At 34.1% G+C, this 18884-nt stretch overlaps 1 protein-coding gene across 2 annotated transcripts in view; it reads left to right on the forward strand.

Annotated features, from left to right (window-relative positions):
- Positions 1–18884, forward strand: part of LOC149786032 (E3 ubiquitin-protein ligase rnf213-alpha-like) — a 354737-nt gene that overhangs the window by 113709 nt on the left and 222144 nt on the right. For both annotated transcript variants that reach the window (XM_089976319.1, XM_089976318.1), the window contains exons 26-30: positions 2781–2887; positions 4244–4385; positions 5806–5992; positions 9746–9983; positions 17429–17575. In XM_089976319.1, coding sequence (XP_089832445.1) covers positions 2781–2887; positions 4244–4385; positions 5806–5992; positions 9746–9983; positions 17429–17575 — 821 coding nt within the window. The remainder of the gene's footprint in view (positions 1–2780; positions 2888–4243; positions 4386–5805; positions 5993–9745; positions 9984–17428; positions 17576–18884) is intronic.

Genomic DNA, 18884 nt, shown 5'->3' on the forward strand with positions numbered 1-18884 from the left:
AGGAATATAAATGGGTCATTGTTTGAGGTCATGATTGAAATAAATTTGGAAACTTCTGACCAATATAGGTGAAGATAAGTAGAACTTGTCATTTATTATTGGCATAAAATGGCAATGTTTCCATGCAGGTATCTCATCAGCTATTAAATTTTATGTATTATTATTTTGGTCACGGTTAGGGATTAACAATGAAAATAAAAACATTTGACCTTAAGTCACTGTTCATGAATGTGTTATGCATTGTACAATAGAAGATAGTGAAATGTATTTCACCTTTGTTTACCACAGAGATGATTTACATTCTTACCTGTGTTATGTATATCTGTATTTTTTTGTGGCTCTTGGTTCATGGCTGTATCTATATTATGTGTAGTTTTCATTCATGACTGTGAATGGTAATGATCATCTTTAGTCAGGATATTAGCTAATTTTTTATACTTGGGTTAAAAATTCTATTTTAAGATGTTATGAGTGTTGATTGCATAGGATCAATAGATGTCAGATTTCTAACAATAAATCCTGTTGACATTGTTGGGACAATTTCTCATTGGCTGGAGGGTTTAAGTCAGGTGGGTTCTTAGAAGAATTAATTTATTTCCCATTGACTGAGTTAGATCACATGACTATGTATTTTGAAGTATTAGATTGAATAGTAAGATCTGTCACATGGGGTATATTGCAACATATATTTGTAATATTCTGTTGAAGGTGTATATAAGGAGAGAACTGAGAAATCAGATTCATTCCTATTTTGGATTCTTATTCCCTTTGCTGAAGGAGGCTTTATCATTGTTTGTTATGGAAGTTTCTTGACTAAAAAAATGTTAGCGGAGAGGCATGTTTTTAAGCTTTAAAACATGTTGTATCAGAAGATGTACAAATCAATGGTGCTTTACAAATTTCACAATAATATGAGTGATATAAATAAGCACTTACATTGTTGTGGAGTTGACTCAGTGGAAAGTTAGACATGTAAACTAGTCCAAGCATGTGTTGTATAATTTTTCAGTATTTTTTGTGTTTGTATTCTAGCACTAATCCACATTGATTTTTTCCCATTTGTGACAAGAACTAAAACCAGCTGCAGATCCAAGTTAGTAGCAAAATGTTTTTCATAGTTTATTGTAATTATGGCATGTAACGTATAGACTACAGTTCTTTTATACTCAGAGCACACTTTTTGGACACTCAGATTATTTATGCTTATTCCTTTCTAGGGGTTGACATATATGCCTTTGATATAATGACAACTCCTCTCAGGAGTGGGATGGGTGGAGTATATAAAATGTTTAGCTAATAAATTCAACCATCCTACTTTTATCCCCCATCAGCTGTAGCACATCATAGGTCCTCCATCCACATTGCTATTTTCAACTTCTCTAAAACCACAGGTCCAATTTCAGCATATGTAGGTATGTTCCTCATAACAGGCTTTTCCAGAATTGTTTTTGGGGTGGTTTCCTTAAATATGATGTGACTTCTATAGCAAGAAAACAAGAAAACCCATTTTACATTTCTTGTCCAAAAGCATCTAAGCTGGTTTTTTTATCATTCTTGGTGGGAATATCTCTCTGGACATTCTGTATCAAACTTGCTTTAAGAGTGGCTCTTCAAGCAGTGGTGTGGCTTATTTAGTAATCAGGAAAACCTATTTTTATCTATTGGGTTGCTAATTTTTATCGCACATTTTTGGAATGTTCTTTCAAAATTTGCTTGGAGTGGCTCCCCAAAAATTGGTATGGCTTCCATAGCAACCATATGAAAACCTGTTTTCAGCTTCTCAAGAAAAGCTGAGCCAGTTTAAATCAGGCTTGATAAGGATGTTTGCTAAGACTTTCTTTATCAAAACATTTTCTTTTGTGCCTCTGCTAACATTGGTTTTGGTTTCCTTAGCAACCTTATTTTTGACTTCTTTTGAATGTCGGAGCCACTTTCAATCAGACTAAGAATGTTTGCTGAGACATGCTGCATAAAAATTATAGTTTGAGTCAGATTTGGTTGGAATATTTGTTATGACATGCTCAATCAAAATTGTATCTGGGATGGCACTCCTACTATGGTGTTGCTTCAGCAGCAACCATATTCAGAACTTATTTTCAAATTCTTCTCTTCCACAAAACAAGAGACAGTTTGAATTAAACATAGTTCAAAAGTTTTGTCTAGGATGACTCCCTTTGCAATGGTGTGGCTTCCATAGCAGCCAAGTGGAAAACCTTTTTCTTCTTCTTTCTTGAACAGTTGAGCCAGTTTTGATCAAGATTAGTTGGAATGTTTCTGAGGACATAGTACAAATTTTGTTTGCTGTTGCTCCCCTAGTAATAGTTTTCATATCAAACGTTATGGAAAATGATACTAATGGCTGAGCAATTTGTGCTAAAACTTTGGTAGAAATGTTTCTTCGAACATGCAGAATAAAAATTGTGTTTTAGGTGGCTCTCCTAACAACAATGTTGCTGTTATGGTAACCAAGCATTGCATCCCTCACTGTTTCTTGACCGCCCTTATAATTTGATATTTTTGTTTATGGACCCAAGTTATCAATGGAGTAGTGTACAAACTCTGCTATGCTCTAAGGAAAGAATGTGAAATATTGGTTGAACACCTTTAACATCAAGACTGGTTTTGACATAAATTTACCATTGATTAACATTAAAAAAAAATTCCTTTATAAGTTTCCACTACATGTGGACCAAACATAAATATGCTTCAGATGGAATTAGCATGTTGGCTGGATTTTTCTGCCCAACAATGTTTCTTAACTGGTCACCATTTTCTTGTAGCTGATGTCCTGTCCACTGTCCTGTCAATCTACATGATGGACATGAACCAACCTCTACCTCAATCGGATGAGGTCTTGATGTGTACACCACAGACAACACTGGACCAGGTGAGTTGTAAAAATTAAAATCTTAGCAAAACATTTTATTGGACTGTGCAGATTTTTCATTATTTTTGCATAACAGTTATAAATGATTGTATATTTCTTCATATTTATATGTGGAAAAGGAGATATAATAAATAGTAGAAGTCTCAGTGTCCCTCTTGATCCATTGAAAGGAAATATATGTCATATTTAGTGTCAGTATGTACTGATGTACATAAAGCTTAAAAATAGATCCGATGTTATGTAAAGTATGTTTTTATTTGGAAATAAGCTGTAAAGAAACAAATTTATCCACCTGTAAATATTTAGCTTAGATTTATATATTAACAACAGTATTGTCTTAAAATGATGAATGTTCTTTATAATTATGAGCATCCTGTGTCCATCATCTTAGTTCAGCCATCCATTAGTACAAGTTTGTCATTGCTTTTTGTCGTAAACTCACAAGGTCTGGTTGGTCCAAAATGAAAACGGTGCTTGAGAATAAGCTGCAGTACCTATTTGTGGTTATTGTTTTACTCTGGACTTGAACAGACAGTAACCACCAATCAGAATTAAATGTAACATATTAAACTGCGTGCCACTGTGGAAGTATAGCCATAATATTCAGTGCAGCTAGACGAGATGTGAAGCACTAGTAAAGCTTTATGTATACCTGGAATGTCTTCATTATGTTGATGTTATGTTATCAGTGGCTGAGCGTTCTGATGGGATAAAATAATCAGCATGGAATTGGTGGGGTGGCGAAAGATTTAAAACTATGTGAGTTAGTCACCTTGTGTTTCTGATTTGTAGAAGGCATGGTCATTAGATTTTCTTTGTTTTTGACGTAAATAAAAAGCATATTCCTGTTATGGCTATCTCAGATGAATCCTCAGTTTGAAGATTAAAATGGCAAATGACTAAAACTTACTCACAGCAGCTGAAGATTAAAATATCTTGCATAGAATTAGTATCATTTTGTATAATTTCTTCCCCTCTTGTATTGATACAAGAAGGACTCTCCCCCATTCTCCTAGGCCATCCAGAGCAAATTGTAACAGACAAGGTTCTATGCCTGTGCAGTTATACCATGTGCAGAAAGTTTAAGCTTTTCTGAAAGTTTGTTAACCATTGCTGATTTGTACTTTATTCAGAGTGTTATTTTGTAAGTTTTGTTGATACATTATTGTAATATTGTAATTTTGCTTAATATATTTTGGTTATAATAAGCTATTATAATTTCTGTGTGCATATTTAATTAATTTTTCATCTGATTTTAGAGTCATTTCTATTAGTATTAAATGCTATTCATCCCCATCCTTCTTTCTACTCCATTTCTTCTCCATTAGTATCATAGATACTTTGATTTTTATTTAGCTTGATGTATTTTGGAGAAGGACTATAGCTGACACCAGTAGGAAGATCCACTGTTTGGTCAACAGTGACCTTTTGGACTTTGAAGTCAGTGACCGAGGGGAAAGACAATTGGAGCGATATATGCAACAAAGAAAAGAGCTTGGTAAGAATCCAAGGGTAGAAAAGTTGATTTTTAAAGATATTAATTCTACTTCTGTTCAATCTATTGTATCATGTTTTCTGCAAAATTGAATTAAAGACCCAATGAATAACTCATCTATGAAATCAATTGAACCTCTTTCCCCATCATAACAAATGTATGAATTGAAGTAAAAATCTGAAAAAGTACCAATATTTGCAGTAAGATAAACATCATTACCCAGAAAGAAACAAATTTCACAGTAGATGCTTTCAGCTTTTTTAATATAACAAAACAAGAACATGTACATCATATTTATACACATCAATGCATGATTACACACTGAACTTTGAGGTCTATGACCAAGGTGAGGGGTGACTGGGGAGGTACATGATCACACACTGACATGAACTTTGAGGTCTATGATGGAGGTGAGAGGTGACTGGAGAGGTACATGATCTCACACTGACATGAACTTTGAGGTCTGTGACAGAGGTGAGAGGTGACTGGAGAGGTATTTGATCACACTGACATGAACTTTGAGGTCTGTGACCAGGGAGAAAGGTGACTGAAGAGGTACATAAAGTAAACTGAATACAGGGACAGAAGTATAGAACACTTGCTTGACACTTAATACTAGAAGATCTGATGAGATGGTCTGCGTCCATTGTCTATAATCTAACCTCCATTGTCCGAAGTCCGGCCGTAACTATACCTCCTATACTACGTGGAGGATTGCCATGAAATTATATACACACATTCATTTAATTTCTGGTTGGTCCAAAAATGAAAATGGTGCTGCACAGATATTCACATTGGCCATTACAGCAGCCATATTGAAAATCGTGATCGCTACTTCTGGGTGGTCATATCAACATGGGGATTTCACCAAAGTGCTTGTAATGGTGTCAGGTTTGTCCTCAATGAAGATGGTGCCAATTTTAAAGCCAATATGACTGCCAGAGTGGCTTCTTTGAAAATTTTGACACACTTGAATATCAGAGATGGTTTCAACACAAAAAAAGAACAAATTGTATTTATCAGTAGGGTATCACTCTATTCAAGGGAATCTTCTTAAAAAGGAATTTGTGTGGTGTAAAATTAGACTGACCATTTCATGCATACAGATGTGAAAAAATTCCAGTGATTGGTGTTCTTTTGCATAACTTTTTCTTTTTAGATTTGGTTGTGCTTTTATTAGAACTTGAACTGTAACCCTCAATTTCATTTTTTCATGAACATTTTGATGTTTTTCAGTATGAATTTATTTTAAAATAACTATGCATCAATTTGAAATACTTGCTTGCCATCAGATCATCTTGTGACACCTTCATTTGTTTGTGGTATATTAATATAATACAAATTTGAGGTTACATTAGGTTGAGGATTGTGATAGGAATAACATTTGTAACTTGTGATACCATACATTTTACTTTTATTTCAGACCTTAAGTACAAACTTGTTGTGGTATGCAGTGCAGAAAATGAGTATAAATCTCGAATCATCACAGCTCTGGACAAGTTCAGACGGCCCCCACTGCCAATTCCAGATATTCATCATATTGCTGACTATGTCAGGAGAAAACTTCAAGTGCAGGAAGGAAATACAGCACCAGTTGTTGACTTTGACAGGTGGCGTTATGTGTTCATGTGTGCAAGTTAATTAGTGTATCCTGAAGCATCATTTTTCTTTTTAAAACTATTTTGCCTTAGGGATGTGTCTTTGTGTATATTAAAAGCAAACATCAGTGTAGCAGGTTAGTTTTAGCTTAATTGTTAGGTTCACTCTTCTAGTGAATTAAACTTTTGCCTAGCATTTAATATGCCTTCATTTCCAGTATTATGACTCTGGTCTTAACACATTAACCCCTAGCGATGACTTAATGGGGCAGGAGGTACTAGCCTACTGCCGAGCTCTGTAGCATCATGGTCATGCATGATACACTAAAGTGGGTGGTATTATAGAAAGGTAGACAGATGTAGCTCTACAATGATACCAAATAATCTGGAATATCTAGTTGCACTACAAAATACAGATTAAAAAACCTCATTTTTTGGACCCAACTTTTTTATACCCAAAATTTGCTCGTGGTTGGAATCCGATTTTGTGTCTGGATTTTAGACTTTTTGGTCTCAGATCTAAGTCAAACTGGTAGGAACTGTAAATAGACAGATGAGCCTTTGCAAAAAGTAGGATAAGATGGGCATTCGGAATAAAGAGTGGTCTCAATACAAAAATAACGGCTCCGTTTAGCAAAAAAAAAAAAAAAGAACTCCAACTTTTATCCTTCTGCTCATGCACGAGTCAAATAGCCAATGAAAAATGATGTTTCTAACACAACTAGGCAGTATGTTATTGAAAGATGACTGGGGATTTGGTGTTTTCGAGTCTATTCAGAAATAGCTTTCAAAATGTGTTTCCTACTCGATTTTCAGGCAAAAATGACAAAAAGCTCCAGGGGTTAATGTGTTAACCAGACGACTGTATAATGCCTTACCCTAGTGGTTCCCAATCTTTTTTAAGCCACTAACCATAAGAATAGTTTTCCTGAGTGTCATGTCCACATTTTGATAAGTTGTGTCACCCTCAATAAAAAATCCCACCAACCCTCCACAATTCTCCAGAATGCTATCGGGACCCTAATTTGGGTAATAGAAAAGAGTGAGAATCAACAAGCTTTATAAAATGCAACAAATAACTTATTTCCCTAGAATACAAAGTGAAAATGTTTTTTGAAAAATGGAACTTAAAATTAAATCCCATATAATCATAGAATTACAGACACAAGTCCTAAAGATTAAAATTTGGAATACATTTTAGTGGAAATCCAAATTAAATCCAACTCTGGAAGTGTTCATGTGCCTGTGGTGGTGCATATAGTGGTAATGTGCCAACAATCTTTTGTTGGATCACAGTAATACAATCCAAGAATATACCCTTATTTGAAATTTCACTATAAATTCACATCTCTATTTCCAAGAATGATATTTTTGAAAAGCACTTTGTATTTCCAGTGAATAAATAACATGAATAATTAAATTCTAGCCTAATTGAATTACTGGACACAACAATAATACAATTGATTCTGCTTAGATCTTAAAGCACGAATAATTAATTTCTAGAAAAACAAGATTATATTGTTCTCTACCTGACCTCAGGTCATTATTAGCATTTCTATAAAAAAAAATATTACCTAATGGAATTTTTCCTTCAAGAAGGCTTAAAACGTTTACAAGATAAAATCTTAGTTATAATTAGAAATCTGTTACGAAAATTATAATATAAAATGTAGTAACAACAGATGGACCTGACAATTCATGTAGAATTTCCAAAGTTCTAGACTCAGATTGAAATAAACAGGTTTACTACAAAACCAAAATCATTAAATCAGGTCAGGTAGAAAAAGAACTTGATTTTGGACAAGGTTAAGTCCAAGATACAGTTATCCATAGTGTATAATGATAATAAAAACACAAACAAAAAAAAACTAAATACTGATAACTGAGAAAAGTACCAAATCACCAATATGATTGCCTGGTACATATAACAGTTTCCATTTCTATCATATTTTGATCAGATTTAAGTCTTTATCATCAATATCTCAGATGTGTTTAGGTGAGATCCACACATATCAATTATTGCTTCTTACATCTGATTAATTACAGTTAACACTCCATATCTTTGATCAGATTTGGTATGCAAGAAGTACACAAGAGCTATGTGTGTTGATCTTGCATCAGATTGGTTGAGCTCATGAACACTCTAAGGCCATATTTTTGATCAGATTTTGATTAGGTTTAGTACAAAAGTTTACATCATTAAATCTTTGGCAAGTTCGATTATGAGTGAGAGTCACTTTTATTAATGAGGTGATCTTGAATCTAATTGGCTGAGCTTTTGGACATCTTAGAGGCCATATTTCAGACCACATTTGGTAAATAAACTTTCATCAAGATCTTGGATGAATATGATTATCGACTGCATCCAGATTAATGGGGTGATTTTGTAACTGATTGGCTGAGTTGTGGATACAATAGAGTCCATATTCTTATCAGATTTTGGCCAGATTAGGCATGTAATGTTGTTTTTGTTGTTGTTGTAGGGTTTAACACCATTTTTCAGCACATGATAGGCTATACATGGCAGCCAGTATTAATGGTGGAGGAAGAACCCGGGAAAACCACAGAAAGAACCACCGACCCTCGAGAAGCTACTGGCAATCTTTCTCACATACCCACATTGGCCGAATCCGAGACTCGAACCTACGCAGACAGAGGTGAGATGGCAGTGATCCGTAATGGAGAGCGCTTTAGACCACTCGGCCATGGCATGTAATGTTATGGCATCAATATATTAGATGAGTTCCATGATGAACAACATGCATGAGTATTAATGAGGTGATCTTGCATGTGATTGGTTCAGCTTTTGAACACTCACAAATCCTATTTCTGGTCATGTGAGCTGGTATCTTCAAGATCTTAGAATGGTTAAATTTTGACTGATGGAAATTCAAGCTGAGCAGCTGGTGAGAATATAAACCCCAAGATTTGGTTACGAGTCCAATGCCGTAACACTGAGCTACCACAGTACCTTTGGGTGGGGATCTCAATAGTTTCCAAGCTATGAAAGTAGTGTTGGACCCTAGTTGAGTAAGGACAGAATCAGGAATCTATGCTTGACTGCACAGATTACCTCCCTAATACAAGAAAAACAAGATACAAGAAATTTTATTTAGCATTGGTGGTCTGGGCAAAATTCATGAAATACTATATTTGGACAAGCTGTTGTACTGGCATGAAATTGGCAGAGAGATCCAGGGTAGAATCCTAGAAAACAATGTGCTCCAAACTCTTTTACAGTTTCATTACTTGTGAATTTACATTCACATGCTGACATTATGCCTATCAGTGCACTATTAGGCCCACTTAGGCCTCTTGTTTATGTTCATCAAGTCAGGTTACTTTATAAAATTTTCATCAAACCTCATTTGTAGATACACTTGGGCAGTGACACCTCCCTGTTGATTTGTAAGCCCAGACTCTTGAGTTAATAAGTGAATTGTCATTTTATGTTGAACATATTCAGTTTGCTTTCACTGAGGTTTCCCACAGCAAATTTATGAACTCCATATTTGCATTACGTTTGAGAAAGGCCAATTCCATTTTGAGTTTGTGATTTAAACCTTCATAGATGAAAGTCACAGGATATGAAATTACAATATTATGTTAATTTTACATTCATAATAGCTACAGTTGTTTGGGAAAAATAACCATTTTTTCAATGGTTATTTTTTCATGCAGAGGATGATACTTCAGTAGGAAAATGCATGTAACACAAGACACAAATCTACTCTGTGAAATCAATGAGAAAAATATTTTTTGCAGCTCAAGTGTACGTGTTGTGAAGTCCTGGCGAGCAGGGGTTGGGAAATCCCTGTATGTCAAGAGGAGAAATGAAGAGCTGGTACAAAAAAATCCTCGCTACAAAATTACACATCTTGTGAACATACCTCTCCAGGACAAAGAGATAAATGTTTCCCAGGTGACTCAGATTCTTCTGACCCATATACTGGCACAGGGGGTCACTACACCACGCATATTTCACCTGGACATTGCACATGAGGTAAGTGATACATTTTAATCTTGTTCATTACTGGAACTGGTGACTTAACCCTATCTAGCATGTCCCAGTTTTTTTTAGAAGCAGGGAGGAGGGGCTAAATTCATGTTTCCATCCATCCATTATGCTGTCAATCCAATTGTTCATCTTGTCATAGCTTCTTAAGCTGATATAAGAGGAAAGCATTACAAAGAAGTAACTTTTCCAACAGCTTCATAATCATTGTCAAGTGTTTTGTTATCATGCACGTTAGTGGAAAGCAATACGTAGCAGTCAGTTTTCCAACAGCATCAACACCAAGTGTTTTTCCAAAGATTTTGGTTGAAGGTCTATTGGCACACATTGGGGTAGGACCAAATGAGCATATAATAATTGCCCTGTGTCTTATGAGTACTGTCTGTTATTTGCAAATATTTTCTTTTAAAACTTCATATCAATATCTACTGGATCAGTTTGAGCCAGATTGGGTAGGAAATACCCAGTCATAAAAGCCTTTTAAATATGTAAAAATTATGTTAATTTGCCATTAAATATAGTAATTGATACTAAAAAATAGAAAACATTTAAGCAACTCCTTGCCAAAATTACTGAATAAAATGTACCAGAAACAAAATTGGACACAAAGCATTCTGGCATGATGAGCATTAACATTTTTGCAAAATTATTATCCACCATCAAATATGGGTGCCATCACAGACAGTAACAAACCATTAAGCAACTTCTCAAAAACCATTGAACAGAATTCTATCAAATTTGACAGAAAGCAGCCTTAGCTGACATAAGGGACTTTGAAATGTTTACCAATGATGCTGACCCAATATATCCATGATTTCTAAAAAAAGAAAAACTTTTAAATAAAGTCATTTGAAAAAAAGTCATATTGTGGCAGAATTTCACAGAAAGTACATTGTCATGCAGGGTTTTCTGTTTGTTTTTTTTTTTATACAAATGATGCTGATCTGCTTTAAAAAGGGTTGCAATTACTGAGAATTTTTTTCGAAACAATTGATCAAAAACCATTCAATAGAATTAAATCAAAATTTGGCAGAAAGCATCTTTTAATTTTGTGAAAATAATTCAGATCACTGTAAAATATGGCCATAATACTGTAAATAGAAAAACTTTTTTCCCCTTAAAATTAAAGTAAAACTCTTATATAAAGGGTTTTGAGGTTTTCACCAGTGGTACCAGCCTATCAACAAATATGGCAACCATTGCTAAAATGAATACCAAAACATTTGAACAATGCTTTTTTCATGGTCTTGACATATTCCTATGACCAGTCAAACTCATTATTTCCTCTGACTTGGAACAAAAAGGAAGCAGACACAAAACATGAATATTGCATAAACAGCAACCATCAACAATTTCCTGATGAGTTTTCTTCTGAAAACTTGGTTTACAGCTATTTTTTTATGCATGGTAAGTTTTAAATTGCACAATTGAAAAGAAAAAAAAATCAACCTGAAACCACCATTTTCCCTCAGAGTTAACCATTGTTTTTACTAAAGTTGTGAATTAGATCTCTCCCTTGATCCAGGATGAAGTTAGCATTTGTGTGTTTGTTTCTGCTTACTTGCCTGGTTGTGACCAGTTTGTAGATCATTCAAGCATTATAAACTCAACAGCAGTCAGTGATGAAACAAATAATTTGCCTAGAGTATTTTGTGCTTGGTCTTCCAGCTGCTTTCTGAACTGCTAATGATTATCTACTAGATTCTTATGTTAAAATGGATACAAATGGAAAACTTTGGCCTGGTCACAACAACCTTTTATCTGCCCACCTGTGATTCTCAGATTAAATCAACATCATCATCAGTACTGTTGTAAACGCAATCAGTGGTTGTAATAGATTGCTTTGTACAAGTCATCTCTGACTCCTTATCACAGATTACGCAATCAGTGGTTGTAATAGATTGCTTTGTACAAGTCATCTCTGACTCCTTATCACAGACTTTTTGCCTGAGAAGTGGTGGAAGACCTCATATAGTAGCACACATGTGAATGTCATCTTCCCGATGTTCAGCAGGAAAAGTACTTGTCAAAGTATAAATGATGATTATTTCCCATCTATTCTAATTATACCCTAATCAATCAGGTTTTAGACAGAAACATTCCTGTGAGACTGCCTTGATCTCCCTAACTGATCAATGGCTTCAAGCACTTGACCAAGGTAGATAATAGGATCTGCATTTGTAGATTTCAGGAAAGCTTTTGACATGGTGGATCATGAAATCCTTTTGAAGAAACTGAAAATCTACCAGTGTGATGAAAGAACAATTAGATGGTTTACTTTGTAGATAATAACCTATCATGGACTGAACATATCAAACATATCAGTAAAAAAGTCAATTCAAGTTTATGGCTTCTCAGTAGGATAGGACATTTTCTCCCTGAAAGGCACAGAAAACTATTTTATAACAGTTACATAGAACCCTATTTGGACTACTGTAATACAGTATGGGGTAATTCAAATGATAAAAACATAGCAAAGCTGGCACATCTTCAAAAAAGAGCATTTAGGCTAATATCAATCCAGAAAGAAAGCAAGGAAAGTTTAGCTGGTAGGTTAAAAATATTACCTATTAAAGACCAAATCTGTTTGAGAAAAGCCAAATTAATGTACAGGATATCTCATAATAGTGCTCCTGAATATTTACAATCACTATTCCAGTATAGGCTACCTGGTAATACTCCCCACCTGTGATCCATGTCTACCAAACAGTATAAAATTCCCAAACCAAATAAGGAGTTATTTAAAAAAAGTTTCCAATACTCTGGAACTCTGCTCTGGAATAGTATTCCAGTTGAGATCAGAAATGCCCACACTATTTCCTTCTTCCAAACCCAACATATCCAGTGGCTTCAGAGATGCAGCTAAAATAAATAAATTCCTTTGTATGATGGCCTCAAGGTAGATTAGATTTTAGCTAATTGTGTTACCCTCTTTAAATAAGGTCATTATTATTATTATTATTATTATTATGTTTACTTTTCTGTCCAAGAATATTATAAAAGAACACTTTGTATTTCCAGTGAATATTAATTTAAATAAATAATTTCACCCAAATCAAATACTGAACACAACAGTAAGACTGATTCTGCCTAAAGATGTCAAAGCAAGAATGAATAATTTTTAAAGTAAACAAGATTATATAAATAACTAAGAAAGAGACTGGATGTAGGTCCAAAGTTCATTTCTAGAAAATTCTAAGCTGTAAACAGATAAAATCTGTTATTAAAATTATAATAAAGAATGTGGTAATACCTAGGTAGGCTAGGTTATTATTTTGGGGGAATTCCATTGTTCTAGTCTTTGATTAACATGTTTACATTAATAATACAGTAATCTAAATACTTAATCCAAAATCCTAGGAAAACTATTAGCTGATGTTTACAAAACAGATGCTACAGGTCAGGTACAACATGTACTTGAGTTTGGACAAGGTCAATTCCAAATTACAATTTTACATACCATAAACCATGGAGAAAAAAGACTAACAACAATACACATTAAATATACATAACACAACAGACCTTTTCTTCTTGCCCCTTTGTCACAAGTGAAGATAAGCTTATTTTTTCCATCCCTACCCTTTGCTACAACTTTCTTAAAGTGGGTAGGTGAGCATGGACATAACATCAAAGAAATATGATATCTGGTTCTCTTTGTGACAGGGTGTGATATCCAGAAATATCAAATTTGGCTATATTTTTGTAGAAATTGAATATTTCATATCCATACCCTCTTTATGACTCGATTACAATCATGAAAAAGAAAATGAAACAAACTTTTTTCTCCCCTGCTAAATGCTGTGAGGACATGAAGAGTATAAAATGATGAAATCTGGCAGTGACCCTTTTTACATAGCTGTAGAGGTATTAGGTGATACAAAGCATATTAGTACAAGTATGACAATACATTATCAATGAACCAGCTTTTGCAGCATTTCTGTAAACAATATGCAAATCAAATTTCTACTACAGCCTACATTTTTTCATTTCAGTTGTTTGCCTCTATTAATGTCTGTACTTTTAGAAAAAAGCAAAAGCATATTTCCAAAACAGATCTGTCAGTAAAATGGTTGAACTGCATATTATATCCTGCCTGTTGGATATCAACAACCCAAAAAGGGCAAATGTAGTCTTATATGAGCTGATGCCAGAGTCCCAATTACTCATCTGGTGGCATTTTTGACAGAAATTTTCCAAAAGACAATTTTCAGGATATCATGTATCTTTTTTGTTGTGTCATATATATAAAATTGTTATGATGGTGCATATTATTTATGACGCTATGTAAATGTCTTAATTGTTATTTTAAAATATAAAGACGTCATCAATTTCTTTCAAAACATTTTGTGCCTGACGAAGCATATAGAAAATGCAAAACTAGTCGCACATAATTATCGATGTTTGTGTTGTATTTTATCCCAATTCCAAAAGATTAATTCATAACCATAATATTTGTCAGAGATGTAATGTGGAGATACAATTTACAGGCAAAGAAAGATATGATATTTGCCAACATCATCCCCCAAGTAAGAGTTATGTGTCCTTTATAGTAATTACATCATATATTTATTTTAACAATACGGTCTCAAATGAGCACAGCTGAAACAATACATTCTAATTAATTTTACAGAGCAAAAGTACCTATATTACAATATTGTAATTAGAAACAGGTAAAGATATTTAATAAACTGTCACTTACACAAGCAATTTAAATATTTTTAACTCTGAAAACTTACCAGTACATGACAAGTTCAAAAATCTTTTGACACAAACTTTATGAACATGCATACTTAGCTGTCTTGCATGGCAGTGTTCATTTATGAAAACCAGAGTGGTCAAACAGTTTATTTCAAATAAATGCCGATATTTTTTTTAAATTTGTGAATAATTGGTGACTTTTTAAAACCCAAAAAGAATTAAACAACCTGTGCCAGCTGAAAAACTATTTGTTCATATTTGTAATTATAACACTGTAATCTATGTACTCCTATCAGCTAGAATTACAATGTACAGTTTCTGTTGTGCTCATCTGAAATCATATGGACAAAATACATCATGTAAAGACAGAGAAGGACAAATAAACCTTAAAAATAAAAAATTAAATAGTATCCTAACTCAAGTGGCTCAGACTTGCCCACACAGTTAATGAGATTTAAAGAAAATGAAATTATATGAAACAATGACTTCCCATTCACTCTTTAGTTTTACTATACACCATCTACATATTTTACCACCATCCCTAAAGATGAAATTACTTGAAGCGAAAGTGTTTCATGAATGAAGTTTTAGAGTGGAATATGCATGCATGTGTTCAAAGGATTTAAGAGCATATCAGGAAAGTCTTATGGAAAATTAAAACTTTTAATTGGAGTCCTAGGCCTTGAAGATAGTACCAGCAATGGAGAAAACAACACACCAAAAAAAAAAAAAAGGACAAATCTTGATGGTGATGAACTATGTCTGACATGGAAGGATAAAAATTTGCAAATGGTCTGTCATGACAGACTACTTGGTGTTTTGGTAGATAATAACCTATCATGGACTGAACATATCAAACATATCAGTAAAAAAGTCAATTCAAGTTTATGGCTTCTCAGTAGGATAGGACATTTTCTCCCTGAAAGGCACAGAAAACTATTTTATAACAGTTGCATACAACCCTATTTAGACTACTGTAATACAATATGGGGAAATTCAAATGATAAAAACATAGCAAAGCTGGAACATTTTCAAAAAAGAGCATTTGGGCTAATATCAAGCAAGGAAAATTTAGCTGGTAGGTTAAAAATATTACCTATTAAAGACCACTTCTGTTTGAGAAAAGCCAAATTAATGTACAGCATATCTCATAATAGTGCTCCTGAATATTTACAATCACTATTCCAGTATAGGCTACCTGGTAATACTCCCCACCTGCGATCCATGTCTACCAAACAGTGTAAAATTCCCAAACCAAATAAGGAGTTATTTAAAAAAGTTTCCAATACTCTGGAACTGTCTGGAATAGTATTCCAGTTGAGATTAGAAATGCCCACTCTATTTCGTTCTTCCAAACCCAATATATCCAGTGGCTTCAGAAATGCAGCTAAAATAAATAAATTCCTTTGTATGATGGCCTCAAGGTAGATTAGTTCTTAGCTAATTGTGTTACCCTCTTTAAATAAGGTTATTATTATTACTATTATTATTATTATTATGACAGACCGTGGACAACTTGATGGCGTTCATTTTGATCTCTTTTAACAAGGTTCAGCTGAAGTGCTAATATGAGGTATCTCCATTACATATGGCCTAAACATTTATTTCAGATTTGTGTGGTTTGGTGGGCATATATTGTCTCAGTTCTGAAAATCTTTGGTATCCCATCATTATGTCATCAGTTGCATTTTTTGTGGAATGGTCATAGTACTTTTTGAAACTGGGTGTATCTTGTAAATCAAGGTCACAGGGACATATTTCATGGTTGCTTTTGCTTTTGCTTCATATCTTAAAACTATCTGAGGTTCAGTGATGAACCATGCTATACTTATGTTTCTATATTGATTGCATCTCCTGTAATCTCAGCTCTTTTTCTATAATGCTCTTTGAGACAGGACAATGAAATTTGGTTACTTCCCACATCATTGTCTACAGGAGACTACATACAGCTTCTTATAGGTGAGCTATAGGATAACTGCTTATACTCAGGTAGTTAGTATTGTTGTCCAGCTTTACTTGCAGCTTGATGTATCAGATGATAGTCCTGTAAATGGAACTTGACTTACAGATTGAAATGCATCGCCATGAAACCTGAGAAATGTTATGGTCATCGTCTTAAGATGCATATATCAATAAATCACCATGCTATTGTGATTTTTGTCTTGGCCTTTATCACCTTATAACTAAATGTTATACATAACAGTCTTGTAAATGCATGTTCATTATTTGAAGATTGGCAAATTACTGTCCTCACATAGTTTTTTGTTATGAGTTACTGCCCCTTTCATCTTGCAGCTGGACATAGGGTATGACAGAATCATGCGAACACAACTTGTCCTACAGCTTTTGATAGATAGCTATGAATCTTGGTGGCTTATTATGGTCATCATCTGAAGATGTGCATATTACCTAGAGGTGCACAGTGTTACTGAAATACCAGTTTACTGCAGTACATTTGTCTGCTGGTACATACCACAGTACTTTTTCACTGTACCAGTGCATTGATAGTTTTTGTCAATAAGGAATGTACAGAAATTCTTGAGGAATCTTGTTACAACTTGAATGATATTAGCAGCAGGTTTTCATTATTTGTGACAAAATAGGTTTCATATTTCTCTGTTCTTTCACAAAATGGTTGTATCCATCACAGATTAAAGGGAAATCTTATAAATATAATTATACACTTACTTATCATCCAATAATCACATGTTTGACACACTAATGTTACACTTCAGGTCCAGGAAGGAGTTGACTTTTTCTTATTCAATCTTCTGATCCTGGGATGCTTGACAGACAAGTTTGGATATGTTTGGAGACGTTTACCTAGAGATCTGTACCTGATAGAGACAATGCCAATAGTTGAATTAACTCAGTCAAGAAAGGTAAGTTTTTATTCAAATTATAATAATTTGGGCAATGATTCTTTTAATATGGAGCCTTGTATGTAAAAGAAAACTCACTGGCCTGCAATAGAGAACTGTTCAAAGCAGAATAAAAGAACTCTGTCCTGTTCACAGTTCTGTGTATTCTTAGTAGATTTATTCATCTCCAGGGTTACTTTTGAGATTGGCAAAATTTTGAAGAAAATTTGTGGGGGTTGGGGTTGGCTGTCAATCCACAAGGATGACAATGACAATCATTCATCAGTAATTTTGAGAGCTTATTGCGTTGCCAAAAAAGACCATTATATCCAATTGCAACTATTAACCAATCACAAGGAATGTTTAGTAACATTTCACAAATCAAACGTTTTGCATTCAATTTTGTGAGAAAAATGAAGCCGAAAAGAAAACTGAGGAAATTTTCTTGATGTAAAATACACTGAAAAATAAGTATTTTAATGAAAAATAAAGAATCAAGAGTGAAGTAAATTTCCAAAGATATGAAGAATAAATTTTGTTTATGATACTTTGAATGTTCCCGTAGAACTGAATACCAGTTTAGACATACCGATATCAGTTAAACAAGGTGACACTTTTGTTGAGTGTGACTTACTGGGATAGACATTATGCAATTTGTGTACAAAGCAAATAAATTATAGCAATCATGGCTCTGTTGCTATTGAAGATCATGTCAGATCAGTGAAACATATGTTACTTTTAAAACAGAAACGCTCACACTATGGCATTGACAAGTTATTTAAAACAGTTCAGTGATCAACCTGTACCATTTGGATAAGTTACTAGTACCAATACCTCTGACACTGCATCAGCAAATATCACATTCCCACATATTGTTCAAATGTTTGATAAGATAGCAAAGGTATGTAATTATGGTCAGTTTTAAGGGTTTTAAATAAATAAATTGCAGGGGCACTTGGGAGGGGGCATTGCACCCTCCCAGTGCATTGCCCTGAATCTACAAGGAGGCCTATGCAGCCCCCTCAACCCCAAGCATACATGTTTCCTCATTTTTTTTAATATAAATGCTGTTCACTGTCCTGTGATTACTTTACTAGCACTGCTGTTACTACTACTACTACTAATAATAATACTTACATTATAAACTGTCTTTTTTTAAGGATTTAGTGCAAAAATTGATATGATTTTATACAAACTGTGGCAGTACTGAAGGTTTTATCACAATTTTTTACGAAAAATTCAGCTTGGAAATTAGTTAAGCGTGTCATACACATTTGCATCGAAAGTACAAATTTATGGAAATAACATGTTCATGCAAATTTAGGTATAA

This window comes from Sinohyriopsis cumingii, chromosome 12 (assembly GCF_028554795.1).
Source record: "Sinohyriopsis cumingii isolate HCF-2022 chromosome 12, ASM2855479v2, whole genome shotgun sequence".
In the NCBI taxonomy this organism is placed as follows: Eukaryota; Metazoa; Mollusca; class Bivalvia; order Unionida; family Unionidae; genus Sinohyriopsis; species Sinohyriopsis cumingii.